Here is a 14,752-nt window from a genome sequence, read left to right as displayed (position 1 = left end):
CTTTTTACTGGCTCGTGGCTACCCCTTATCCCATGATGCCTAGCGAAAGCTACCCAGATCTCATTTGCCGCTTCAGCTACGAGGTGTGTCGTTTCTGGCTCAGGCTTGTATACTTTTGGATATTTCTATAATTACTAAACACAGAAACCTGATCTCAACCACGATGTAGGCATATGATAAGCAAAATTGCAGTCAGTAATCCAAAGAGTAGGTCAGTAGACGTAGTAATGGTATAAAAAATCTTCTTTAATCTTAAAACACAGTGGGTAAAGGTAAGCGCTTTCGCGTGGTCACAGCCACGCTTCCTCAGACAATGAATAACCCCACACACATAGTTTAAATAATGTAACAATTAAGAACCATCCCCATTTAATTAGTAACTTCAATCAGCAGTTAAAAAGACATTCTTGACAAACCAATAAAACGTTCTCATTCCAAAAGGTTCTTTCAGAACTGACTAATATAAAGTCGGCAAGCAGTTCATTGCATAATGTCTAACTGTATTATGCTCACAGAACCGAACAAACAGTTAAAAAATCAACGTTTATATAAAAAACTGTACTTTCACACACTTTTATAAAAATAACAGATTTCTGCAGCGGAAAAATCTCCAACTGCGAACTTACAAAAACATAAGTGTTCATTTAAAATCTTTGAGCATGAAATATCTGACAGTGATGCATAAATTGTAAGGAGATTTTTCTTTTTAAAATTGAGCCATAAATGTAGTGCTGTTATGAACAGTGCATCTATTTTTTATAATAACTAATATTTAAGAATTAATTATAAATATATGTGATGACACCAATTATTTCAATTTCAGTTTTAATGAGAAATTCAGTTGGACCGTAGCTGTATAGTTTATTCAGTGCCGAACTAGCGGAAATGCATTCTAATGTAGATTCTGACTACTGATATTCAACATATACTTATTAAAGCTTTGAAATGTAAACATACTCAGTTACAAAGGGTAGCTTTAATAAACAAAAGTTACATATAAAATAAAGTAACTATGCTAACTGATCACTGCAGAATTGATCGTAATCTTACAGAATCTATATATATGTAGACAAATAGTATAAAGTACAAGTATATAAGTATGTACAGAATCAAAATACATATATATGTAAATACATAAGTATTTGCATTAAAAATATCAATAGCTTTAATTACAAGGAATATCATTTCTTAAAATCGGCTACTTTATTTAAAGAACATAAACCTAACAACGCTATTTTCTAAAAATTATTATATAAAAAATGTATATATATAATAAATATATAATAAATATAAATATAAAATATATATATATATATATATATATATATACACAAATATGATATATATCTATTTATATCTATATTTAACTACAGCTACAATTAATATATTTTATCTATGTAAACCAGCACAAAATTTATATTAATTCAATTCATATAACAACACTATCTAATAACAATAAAATAAAAATAAAAATAATAATCATAAAATGATTATATCTTAATTAAACCAAAAGAATTTTTAAAAATTTTTTAAAAATATTTATGGAGAAAAATATGACCTATATCTAAGATATAGAATGTAATATATTACTGACCATATAAATTAACTATGCTTATCTATTAAATATGAAACTTAAAATACTGCTGTTATAGCAAGACTGTAAAATTATGTATAATATAAGAATATTTAATAAAATATAAACTATATAGTCATTAAACATACTTTCTATTAAAAGTTAACAAAAATATAATTTAACTTCATGTAAAGAATCATATAGTGCTTTAATCAAGCATGACTTTGGGTGAATAAAATTACAATGTAAATAAATATAATAACTATACTAGAAAGGAGATGAAAGTAAAGAAAACTTAATAATGACTTTAACGTTTTCTATTCTTTAATATGGGCTTGATGGATACAGAAGTGTTCAGACCAGGATAGTTATGAGCATTAAACTTTAGGATCCATCTCAATTCAGCTAAAGCTAAATTATTAATGTTATCTCCACCTCTAGGATTTAAAGTTATTACTTCTAACACCCTAAATAAAAAAGTATGTTCTTTGTGTTTGATTATATGTTGAGCCAAAGCATTTGTATCTGTTTCTTTTTAATCTCATACAGATGGTCATAAACACGATCAGCTAATCTCCTTTTTGTCAATCCAATGTAGAATGCAGTGCATTTTGTACAAGTGGCTAAATATACTAGATTTTTTGTTTGACATGTAGCCAAAACATTAGAATAAAAAGTGAAATCTAGTGTAGGATGACTAAAAACCAAATCAGAACAGATGTAGTTACATCTGTTACAGTTACCACATGGAACAGTTCCTATATTTAAAGTTGAGTTCCTAACTTCTAAAGTGCAATCCTTACATAGAATCTGTTTTAAATTGGGACAATTTTTATATAAAAAAGTTGGGCGACTACCAACTAGATTCGTTACAAGGGCATCAGTCATTAGTATATTCCAGTTCCTCCGTATAATGTTCTCTAAGCTCTTTACATCACTCGTATATTTTATAATATAGGGCATTTGTATCATACTGCTAGTTGTTTTAGATCTAAATGAAACAAACTTCTTAGGTACATGTGGAATAGTTTCTAAAGAATATATAATATTATTCTTAATAGAACTAACTAGCTCAGTGTTATAACCTCTATTTAAGAAAAATTGTTCTAATTTATCAGCTTCTTTCTCCAGGGTTCCCTTATCCTGACACAACCTAGTTAGTCTGATGAATTGACTCTTAACTATTCCAGGGAACATATGTCTTGGATGCATGCTACTAAACTGGAGTAGTGTATTAGTCCACGTTGGTTTCCTAAAAATGGATGATGTAATCTTTCCTTGTTCATCAAGAGTCAAAGAGACGTCCAAAAAATCTATACACTTTATGGAGGCTTCCATTGTAAATTTTAAGTAAGTGGTGGTTGTTTCTAGATAATCTAAAAATTGTTTAAAATCTTCTAGGTTACCTTGCCATATTAAAAGGACGTCATCTACAAAACGCTTGTAGAATTTAATTTTTTCAAAAACAGGATTATTAAACAAATGTTCCTTTTCCCAATTCAAAACCACTAAATTTGCATACGTATTTGCACATGGGGTGCCCATAGCCACTCCCCATGTTTGCAAATACGTAATGCCATCAAACATAAAGAGGTTATTATTAAGCACTAGATCCAGTAGCTGGCAAATCAATATAATTCTCTCTGTAGAGAAGTCAGTATCTCTAACTAGCAGCTCTCTAATAGCTTCAAGACCCAACTCGTTGGGAATGGACGTAAAAAGATTTTTTACGTCTAGGGTTATTAGTACATACTCTTCATTCCCTACATTGAGTCACATCTTTAAGACTATTCAGCAGATGATGAGTGTCTTTTAAAATAGATGGGACTGCATCTACTATAGGTCTAAGAAATTTTTCAAGGGCAATAGAAATTAACCCAATTACCACCTGAAACTATAGGCCCTAGGGTATAGGTTCCACTTGTTTATGGATCTTTGGTAGGGGTAGTTGGTGTATAAATATTTATAGAAATCAGGGGTAATTGTCGACATACATAAGTAAGTCATGTAGAGTTGCATGCACATTAGCAATTATGGAACTAACTGAGACTATTAAGTAAGTTTCATGATCAGACAGCATATTCAGCATTAAAGAGATATAATCCACAGTATTCATAATTATAGTTCCACCTCCTTTATCTGCAGGTCTAAAAGTAATGTCTGAAAATTGCTTGAATTTTTTTAATGATGTCATCTCATTAGATGTCAGGTTCACATAAGCTATTCTTTTCTTATTAACAGTTTAGAAAACATTCTAAATTAAAGGATAAAGGAGGTGTAAAATTGCTTTTGTATTTTAAAGACACAGAGTCAGTATATACTAACTCACTATTTTGTGTAGCAGTAGTGTTTCTGAAAAACAATTTCAATGCAATACTTCTGCAAAAAATACGTAGCTCACATAATACATCAGCTAGGTTACTGCATTGTGCTGGTATAAAATTAAGGCCCTTGTTAATTAGACTAATGTCAGATGAATCCATATCATAGTTAGACAAGTTAACAAATAAATCAGTCACATCTTTTGTCTTCTTGCAATTTTCCGTTTCCTGGCCCTCTGCTTCCTTGAAATTGTGATTTTATTGGGTATTGCTTCTTGGACGGTTTTTGTTTTGCACACCTAGTAGGTCATTGTGTGTGCTGACAACAAAACTGGTTGGTTAGGTGGTGTGGTGTGGCAGAGGATGCCGTTAATTTTGGAAATTCAGTTTCGACAGAGTTAACAGTATTAGTTCCTGCTGTAGACGGAAAAGGCATAACAGAGTTTCCAACTGACAAAGTAGTAACATCATGATGAATGACATCATCTATTGTGCGTGTAGGAGATACTGGTTTTTGTTCACGGACTTGTGCATTATGCCTTGGCCAAATAAAAATTTGACCAGTTTGAAAGTCATTATAGTCCCTGTGTAACTTTTTAAGTTTAATTTGTTTCAGTTTCTCACTAAAGGAACTTACTTGTGAGAAAATAGTTTGTAGTCTATTTCTTGCATAATCCGATTTGTATTTATCACATAAGCTTTTATGAATTAAATCAATTTCGTTGCGTAACTTAGTTTCAAGTGGTAAAAAATATTCATTCAAAAGTGACATATATCTGAAACCTTGTTCAATATTTAGGTCTTGCCACTTTTTTAAAAGAACAGGGTGATTAGTTCCATAAGACGGCATACAAAATACACGCATTCCCCTAGGTACAATGCGATAATGTAAAGAAGCTTCAAGGTGCTGCCTTTCTTTGTAACAGATACAGTTTATCTTCAAATTCTTTAACAGTCAAGTTAAAATCAGCAGTATTTTCTTCAGGTAAAGTGGATACTAACTCATTAGGAGACCCACCTAGTTCCAGAGCCAATAAAGGGTTGGAGACGTGATGTAACAGTCCTTCTGGTATAGATGAATAATCCCTCGACTCCGGCCTGTAGTCAAGCTCCACAGCTGTAGAGTCCATCGCGTAGAGCAGTTACCACACCAAATAAAAATTACAAAAAAATCAAGAGGTAACTGCAGCTTCAAGAGATCAGGAAACACAAAAAAGAATCCAATACTAAACACAGAAACCTGATCTCAACCACGATGTAGGCATATGATAAGCAAAATTACAGCCAGTAATCCAAAGAGTAGGTCAGTAGACGTAGTAATGGTATAAAAAATCTTCTTTAATCTTAAAACACAGTGGGTTCAGACAATGAATAACCCCACACACATAGTTTAAATAATGTAACAATTAAGAACCATCCCCATTTAATTAGTAACTTCAATCAGCAGTTAAAAAGACATTCTTGACAAACCAATAAAACGTTCTCATTCCAAAAGGTTCTTTCAGAACTGACTAATATAAAGTCGGCAAGCAGTTCATTGCATAATGTCCAACTGTATTATGCTCACAGAACCGAACAAACAGTTAAAAAATCAACGTTTATATAAAAAAGTAGATGCAGTCCCATCTATTTTAAAAGACACTTATCATCTGCTGAATAGTCTTAAAGATGTGACTCTTAATGTAGGGAATGAAGAGTATGTACTAATAACCCTAGACGTAAAAAATCTTTTGTTGGGTCTTGAAGCTATTAGAGAGCTGCTAGTTAGAGATACTGACTTCTCTACAGAGAGAATTATATTGATTTGCCAGCTACTGGATCTAGTGCTTAATAATAACCTCTTTATGTCTGATGGCATTACGTATTTGCAAACATAGTGGTTTTGAATTGGGAAAAGGAACATTTGTTTAATAATCCTGTTTTTGAAAAATTAAATTTTTGTAGATGACGTCCTTTTAATATGCAAGGTAACCTAGAAGATTTTAAACAATTTTTAGATCATCTAGAAACAACCACCACTTACTTAAAATTTACAATGGAAGCCTCCATAAAGTGTATAGATTTTTGACTCTTGATGAACAAGGAAAGATTACATCATCCATTTTTAGGAAACCAACGTGGACTAATACACTACTCCAGTTTAGTAGCATGCATCCAAGACATATGTTCCCTGGAATAGTTAAGAGTCAATTCATCAGACTAACTAGGTTGTGTCAGGATAAGGGAACCCTGGAGAAAGAAGCTGATAAATTAGAACAATTTTTCTTAAATAGAGGTTATAACACTGAGCTAGTTAGTTCTATTAAGAATAATATTATACATCCTTTAGAAACTATTCCACATGTACCTAAGAAGTTTGTTTCATTTAGATCTAAAACAACTAGCAGTATGATGAAAATGCCCTATATTATAAAATATACGAGTGATGTAAAGAGCTTAGAGAACATTATACGGAGGAACTGGAATATACTAATGACTGATGTTTTTATATAAAAATTGTCCCAATTTAAAACAGATTCTATGTAAGGATTACACTTTAGAAGTTAGGAACTCAACTTTAAATATAGGAACTGTTCCATGTGGTAACTGTAACAGATGTAACTACATCTGTTCTGATTTGGTTTTTAGTCATCCTACACTAGATTTCACTTTTTATTCTAATGTTTTGGCTACATGTCAAACAAAAAATCTAGTATATTTAGCCACTTGTACAAAATGCACTGCATTCTACATTGGATTGACAAAAAGGAGATTAGCTGATCGTGTTTATGACCATCTGTATGAGATTAAGAAAGAAACAGATACAAATGCTTTGGCTCAACATATAATCAAACACAAAGAACATACTTTTTTATTTAGGGTGTTAGAAGTAATAACTTTAAATCCTAGAGGTGGAGATAACATTAATAATTTAGCTTTAGCTGAATTGAGATGGATCTTAAAGTTTAATGCTCATAACTATCCTGGTCTGAACACTTCTGTATCCATCAAGCCCATATTAAAGAATAGAAAACGCTAAAGTTATTATTAAGTTTTCTTTTCTTTTATCTCCTTTCTAGTATAGTTACTATATTTATTTATATTGTAATTTTGTTCACCCAAAGTCATGCTTGATTAAAGCACTATATGATTCTTTACATGAAGTTTAATATATTTTTGTTAACTTTTAATAGAAAGTATGTTTAATGACTATATAATTTATATTTTACTAAATATTCTTATATTATACATAATTTTACAGTCTTGCTATAACAGCAGTATCTTAAGTTTCATATTTAATAGATAAGCATAGTTAATTTATATGGTCAGTAATATATTACATTCTATATCTTAGATATAGGTCATATTTTTCTCCATAAATATTTTAATGTTTGGTTTAATTAAGATATAATCATTTTATGGTTATTATTTTTATTTTATTGTTATCAGATAGTGTTGTTATATGAATTGAATTAATATAAATTTTGTGCTGTTTTACATAGATATAATATATTAATTGTAGCTGTAGTTAAATATAGATATAAATAGATATATATCATATTTATGTGTATATATATATATATATATATATATTTTATATTTATATTTATTATATATTATTTATTATATATATATTTTTAATATAATAATTTTTAGAAAATAGCGTTGTTAGGTTTATGTTCTTTAAATAAAGTAGCCGATTTTAAGAAATGATATTCCTTGTAATTAAAGCTGGTTCTTAATTGTTACATTATTTAAACTATATGTGTGGGGTTATTCATTGTCTGAGGAAGCGTGGCTGTGACCACGCGAAAGCGCTTACCTTTACCCACTGTGTTTTAAGATTAAAGAAGATTTTTTATACCATTACTACGTCTACTGACCTACTCTTTGGATTACTGACTGCAATTTTGCTTATCATATGCCTACATCGTGGTTGAGATCAGGTTTCTGTGTTTAGTATTGGATTCTTTTTTGTGTTTCCTGATCTCTTGAAGCTGCAGTTACCTCTTGATTTTTTTTTTATATTTCTATAATTGTATTTGCTTAAACTTCTTAAACTAGTATACTACCCTTTATAGTTTTCTTCTTTATGGTGGTGTTTGTGGACGTTGCTTCTTTCTACAGTCCCTTTTTTTCTTAAGAACTCATTTAAATTAGAGAGTCCCCCCCCCCCTTAGACAGCCGTTTAACTTAGAGGCTCTCCTTCCCTTCCTTTTTTGTTACTGTAAAAAAAAAAAAAAAAAAAAAATCTGTGCGTTTGTTTAGTAGTAGTAATTTTTTGTCTGTCTGTTTTGTGGTACTTGGATTGTGTGTTGTATCCTTGGACATAACTCTACCACTAAAGTTTCTGGCTTCAAAAAGTGCGACTCATGCTGTCAGAAAATGTCTGACAGATGGGCACACTAGTTGCATTTATTGTTTGGGCGCTGTTCACCTGCAGGACTCTTGTTCTATTTGCCACGCCTTTAGTCCAAGGGTCCTGCAGGAGCGCAAAAACAAATTAATCCTTCGGGGTTTATTGAAGCCTCAGGATTCACTGGCAAAGAGTTCCCAGCCAGTGAAATCCCCCAAATATGCCAAACCGTCGGCTCCACCTTCGGAGCCCACTCCTGTACTGGAACAACAGAGTATGTCAGTTCTGGCTGGCACCAAGAAGACAACTCCTCTGTCAGCTCCATCAGATGTTCGGAGCCGTCATGGAGCCATAAAGACTGAGGTCTTCTTCCTTACAGCCATTCCTCCTCTGACTCCATTGAGTTCGGAGCCGGAATTCGTTGGTGTGCAGGTAGTGGAACCGTCAGCTCCGATTACCTCGATTGTTCCTTCTATAGAGGAATCTGGATGCCAGGGCTCTCGTCGGTTCTGGGGTAGTGGCATCAGACCCTTGTCCGACCCTGTTTTCCCCCTCGGAGCTTCGGCGCAGGTGAGCTCTGCTCCAACATCGGCCTCAGAGCCGTCGCCCTCTGTGCGGAGAAAGAGTCCTATTTCTTCGGAACCGGAGCTTTCTCTGCCTCAAAGTCGGGATGCCTTCGAGGTCATGCGGAGTGTGCTGTCCCCCGAAACAGCTCGACTACCAGCTCCATCGGCATCGTCCCCCATAGTGTCTGTGTCAACCTCTGCTCCTCTTCCAGACCCCAAGCGTAGGGAACCGATGCCCCAAGACACCCCACTGGGTGTTCCCTCTTCTTCCGAGGCCTCCCCTGATCACTCAGAGGAGCCCCCTCGGAAGAAGTGCAAGAGGAAGCACATTGACTCCCCTGATTCTGTCACTTCAGATACAGACTTAGATGAATCAGAAGGATCCCCGAGGTCCCCCTCTGTTTCCTTTTCGGACATCCTTGAAATGCTTAGGCAGAGGGGGAACTGAACTTCCCAAGCCCCTACTGAGGATGAGTCTGTTCTCCTGGACGCATTCAGTTCCCGATCTTCCACCTCCTGGGTTTCTCCTCCTCCTTTCGACGCACTCGTGTCTGTGGTGGCTCGAAAGGCTTGGTCAGCTCCAGACACTGTGGAACCAACTCTGAGGAGACCCAACAAGTTTATTACAGCCCCCCTGGATAAGCAATTCCTTTACAAAGGTGTGACCGTTGGTGCCATGGTGGTAGCAGCAGCCACCAAGAAAGAGTTAGCAGGAACCTCTTCATCTGTTCAGCCCCCTAACAAAGACTCTCAGACGATGGACAGATACGGAAAGCAAATGTTTGCTTCAGTGACCTTCTCGATGAGGTCCCTGAACTATCTGTTTTACTCTACTTCAAAGGGATCTCCTGAAAGAGCTTGGAGATGCCCTTCAAGATCCTACAGCTGAGGGAGTACAAGCCAAAGTAGCTTCCCAGCTGGTGACTCTTAATTCTATAGTCAACTCCTCCATGAGGCTGATTTCCTATGCAGCCGATGGAGCGAGCAGAGCCGCTGGCACAGGTGTGGCCCTCAGGAGACCTGCATGAATGCGGCTGTGTCAGTTTGCGGAACCCTTTCAAGCGTCCTTCACCAGTACTCCCTTTGATGGCTCCTTTCTCTTTGGGCCTCAAGTGAAAGACATGCTGATCAGGTGTGAGCAAGAAGGCAAGACTCGGTCTGCCATGGGAGTCCATTTTTCCACTCCTAGACCTTACCCCAAGGGTCAGAAGAGTGGGAAGATGTGGTTCCGGAAATCCCCAGGGATCCTTGCCTGACAGACTTGGTGATTTTTTTCCTCCAGAGGCAGAGGGGGAAACAACAATAACAGACACCGCCCTCGTGGCAGAGGGGGTCAGTATAATGAGGGTGACAGAGAATCCTTTTTTGGCAATCCCTTCCAGCATCCCTGAAGGGTTGCCCAGCTGCTCACCTCTGGAGGCAGTTGGGGGAAGACTTTCGCTGTACCCAAAAGCCTGGCAAAAGTTAACAAAAGACAGAACGGTACTATCCACTATATCAGGAGGTTACAAAATTCCCTTCCATCTATCCCCCTTACAGTCAAAAAAGGCCCTTCCAGATGTTCCACCCAATCTGAGGGAGCAAGCAGTCATAGAAGTTTCAAAACTGCTGGAAAAAAAGAGCCATTCAAGAAGTCCCCGCAGACCAGCTCTGATCTGGAACTTACTCAAGATTCTTTTTGGTACCAAAAAAGACAGGGGACTGGAGACAGTTTCTGGATCTCAGCAGACTTAACAAATCTGTACAGAGAAAAGTGTCGGATGGTCACGCTACAGTCCATTCTACCCTTTCTGGGTCAGGGCAATTGGATGTGCTCGATCTTCAGGACACATGCTACCATATCAAGATGGACAGACGCTCCAGGAGATTTCTTCGCTTCCAGGTAGGGGCCAGTCATTACCAGTTCAGAGCTCTGCCCTTTGGTCTCACCTCAGCCCCCAGGGTGTTCACCAAGTGTATGGCAGTAGTCACGGCTCATCTGAGACGTCAAGGATTCCAGGTGTTTCCATATCTAGACGACTGGCTCCTCACTGCTACCACCAGGCATCAACTCTTACAAGTGCTGGATTATACAATCACATCATGCACTCAACTAGGCATCACAATAAATTTCAAAAAGTCTGCCTTGTTGCCCTGTCAGTCACTTACGTAGGAGCAGAATTAAACACAAGGGAGATGTTTGCAAGATTACCACTGGAAAGAGTTTCCACAATTCGTCAACCAGTGTTAATCCTAATGCAGAGCAAAAGGATTAAAGTCAGATATGTCCTTCAAGCTCTGGGCTCCATGGCAGCGGCCATTCTTCTAGTTCCATTAGCGCGTTTCCACATGAGAATTCTTCAGTGGCTTCTTTTCACGCAGTAGTCCTTTCAGGAGCTTCCCATGTCTCACATGATCCTGATCACAGAAACATGCAAAAGGCACCTGTCTTGGTGGATGGACTCCCCTACTTCTCCCTTCTGCTTTCAGGTCACATACCCAGAGACACTGTAGTCCACTACTGGACTCAGGGACTCCTTTATGCTTTTCCCCTGTTTCCTGTCATACCAAGACTTATACAGAAAGCAAAATCGTTGGGTTGCAAAATGATCCTCATTGCCCCTTATTGGCCTCGACAGATATGGTTTCCGTTCCTGCACCGCTACCTTGTCAGTCAGCCCTGGATTCTGGACCCGATTCCAGATCTTCTGATTCATCAATTAGGCGGGTTTCATCAGTCCCTCCAAACACTCCAGCTTACAGCTTGGTTACTCCACTTCCAACCTTAGCCAGACTTCCCAGTATCTCCTCAGCAGTCCGTGATATTATCGTTTCCTCACATAAGTCTACTACGAGAAAAATGTATGCTAGTAAATGGAAACGGTTTTCTTGCTGGGCAGAGTCTAGGAATGTGGATTCTTCCTCAACCCCAGTCCATGAAATTCTTGAATTTCTAGCACAACTTTTTCAGTCCGGTGCCGCTACTGCTACTGTTAGAGTACAGTTGGCGGCCATTTCAAATTTTCATATTGGATTGTTGAATTCTAACATCATGTCTCATAAGCTCTGTAAGACTTTTTTGAGAGGAACATCTCTTCTTAGACCTCCAGTGAGAGGTCCCCCTCCTCCTTGGGATCTTAATTTAGTCCTAACTTCCTTAATTTTGCCTCCTTTTGAACTGGCAGCATCATGTTCCCTTAAGTTTCTGTCTTGGAAGACACTTTTTCTGGTTGCCATCACTTCAGCTAGGCGTGTCTCAGAACTTCAAGCATTATGTTTTCGCCCTCCTTACTTGGTGTTTCACATGGACAGAGTTTCTCTGAGGACCAATCCATCCTTTCTTCCTAAAGTTTGCTCCGAGAACAATTTAAATCAATCTATAGATCTCCCAGTTCTTTCCCAATCACAGCAACAAGGCAGAATACAAGCTCCACCAACTGGATGTTCATAGACAACTGCGTTTTGCGGTGGTGGTGCTGCGGTAGCATTGTCGCCTCATAGCAAGATGTTGTCCCGTTCAATTCTCAGCTAGAGCATCTTCTGTGTGGAGGCATACATGAATGGGGCATGCCTTCGTTGAAGGTTGTGCGTCAGGGCTGGTAACCCGGTACGTTAAAATCCACTACCAATCATTAGAGGACCGGAGTTCCACTGTGGTGACCCCTAACCCAACCAAAAGACACAAACAAACCTTTATAGAACTAAGGAAGTCAGACCAGTTATTTCTCTCTTATGCCTTCAACAAACAAGGCCTCCCAGTTTCCAAGGTGACCTTATCCAGATGGTTATCTAATACTATTACCTTTATTTACCAGTTACAAAATAGTTACCAGCTAAACCAAAAGGTCATTCTACCAGGGCATTAGCCACCTCCCATAGCTTTTCAGTCTAGGTTGCCCATAAATTCAATCTGTGCAGCTGCCACATGGGCAAACCCTCATATCTTTATATCTCATTACAAGGTGGATATGGTCTCCCGGAGCAGAGCTGACTTTGGTTCCACTGTTCTGAAGAGTCTGTTCCAATAAGCCACCCAGGGTGCTTGGTGCTAGGGACGCTGTCCCAAACAGCAAGAACGAAGGCGAGATAGACTAATAAAGAAGCTATGTACCTACCATAACGTTCCATGTTAGTTGTCTTCATCTCGCCTTCCTTCTTGCCCCCCTCCCTCCTTCCCCTGTCCTAGTGGACAGAGAGGAGTTCTGGTTTTCAATGGCTGAGAATTTTTTTCCTTATTTCTCTCCTGGCCAGGTTTTTTTTTTTTTTTAACCTATTCTATAATTAGATATATTGAACAACCAGTTCTTAGATAACTGGTTTTCTCAACTTATGCCTGGGATTAGCTATTACAAACGAGTTCTGGGTAGCTTTCGCTAGGCATCATGGGATAAGGGGTAGCCTCGAGCCAGTAAACCGCTATTGAAGATGGCCGAGTCGGAGCCGAGGATTGGCTCCAAACCCAAACAGCAAGAAGGAAGGCAAGATGAAGACAACTAACATGTAACGTTATGGTAGGTACATAACTTCTTTTTTCTAGAAAAAGTCTTTACCAAGTAAACCCAAGGCATACTAAACTAGAGCCGTGGCTACTTCCATGGGCTTCTTTACATCCTCTTTGATTGATATTTGTGATGCTGCTACTTGGTACTCCATGCATACCTTAATTAGCCATTACAAGTTGGGCTCCTGAACTCGAGTTTTGTCTCTACCATTCTAAAAGGTCTCCTTTCATGAGACCACCCAGGAAGGTTTGTAGCTGGGGATTCTGACCCATATGTCCGATCAGACAGACTGAATGAATATGATACTAAAGTTATATATTTATTAATGAGAGATCCTTTTGTTCATGTCCATCTGATACAACAGCCTCACACTGTTTGTAAAACATGATTGTCTTTCTCCTATGACTTTAGTCCTTGTCTATTTTTCACTCTTATTGTTTAGGTTTCAGTGAGGTAACTTAGGGGATAGATGAATTATGAGAGGGAAATTTCTGAAGGGGCTTGAGGCTGGAACAGTGATATTGCTGGATCTGATCCAACAAGCAGTTCAGAGGACCCATATGTCATAGCTGACAGTTGTGAATGAAAGGATCTATCATTATGGTAAGTACATAATTTTCATTTTTATATCTGAAAACAGTATAACAATTTTTTTAAATTAGGGAAGTATTAAGCTGGATATCCAAGTACAAAAAGGTATATGATGGAGTTTGTTCAGCTGAAAAACTGTCATGTATTTAATTTTATTTTGCAGGGAAGTTTTTTACGTCTTTTTTATCCTTGCACGGATGCTGTGGGTTATGAAGAGCCTCTATGGATTCCAAGAAAAGAGTATTATAATGGATTGGCTGATTTTATGAAATTGAACAGAAGGTTTGCTGACTGGATATTTGAACGCTTGTATGGTAAAAACCTACTTATATGAAGACGCCCTAAAATACTTAGTGCTAAAAATGTAAGCAGAAGATAGTCTAGAGCTGGGTTGAGGAAACTGGTGCCATACCTGACTGCAGTAACATCCATTTCATTTACATTTATACTACAAGCACTGAATTTTGTTTTGACTGCATGCTGGCTTTATACCTTTTAGTAACCGAGCTGCAAGTCTTTTTGGCATGCGCTACCCATTCTTCTTTAGAAGGAGAAACTCAAACCCATTTTTCTTTAGGAGAAACGCAAGCTCATATTTGCATAGGCTTGTAAAAGAAAGAAGAAAAAAGTACCTTCACCTATTTTCGTGGATGAGGTTCACTGCTCATTTTACCTCATAGTTTCTCCCTTCGGTGTATAATTTTTGATTGTATACCTGTTCTTTGCAGGCTTGTTGCTCCCCTTGTCAGAATATTTATTTTAATGGCTTCATAAACATTGTAGGAGAAAACTGCAGTTTACCTGTGTGAAATGTTTTTTCACCAAAGAGGAGGCTTTCAGAAATACTTAGTCCCTAGAATATGTGGAAAGGCTGTCTTCTTTAT

The 14,752-nt window shown here is 37.3% G+C and overlaps 1 protein-coding gene across 4 annotated transcripts in view; it reads left to right on the top strand.

Annotated features, from left to right (window-relative positions):
* PLA2G7 (phospholipase A2 group VII) overlaps positions 1-14,752 on the top strand; it is a 1,251,751-nt gene that overhangs the window by 111,090 nt on the left and 1,125,909 nt on the right. For 3 of the 4 annotated variants that reach the window (XM_044062626.1, XM_044062625.1, XM_044062627.1), the window contains exon 3: positions 14,032-14,182. In XM_044062626.1, the coding sequence (XP_043918561.1) occupies positions 14,032-14,182 (151 nt within the window). Of the gene's footprint in view, positions 1-14,031; positions 14,183-14,752 lie in introns of those variants that run through there. The other variant, XM_044062628.1, reaches the window with a different exon arrangement.

This window comes from Protopterus annectens, chromosome 2.part1 (assembly GCF_019279795.1).
Source record: "Protopterus annectens isolate FY-2018-M chromosome 2.part1, PAN1.0, whole genome shotgun sequence".
Taxonomy (NCBI): domain Eukaryota; kingdom Metazoa; phylum Chordata; order Ceratodontiformes; family Protopteridae; genus Protopterus; species Protopterus annectens.
The sequence above is the reverse complement of the archived record's forward strand: the minus strand, read 5'-3'. Positions and strand labels throughout refer to the sequence as shown.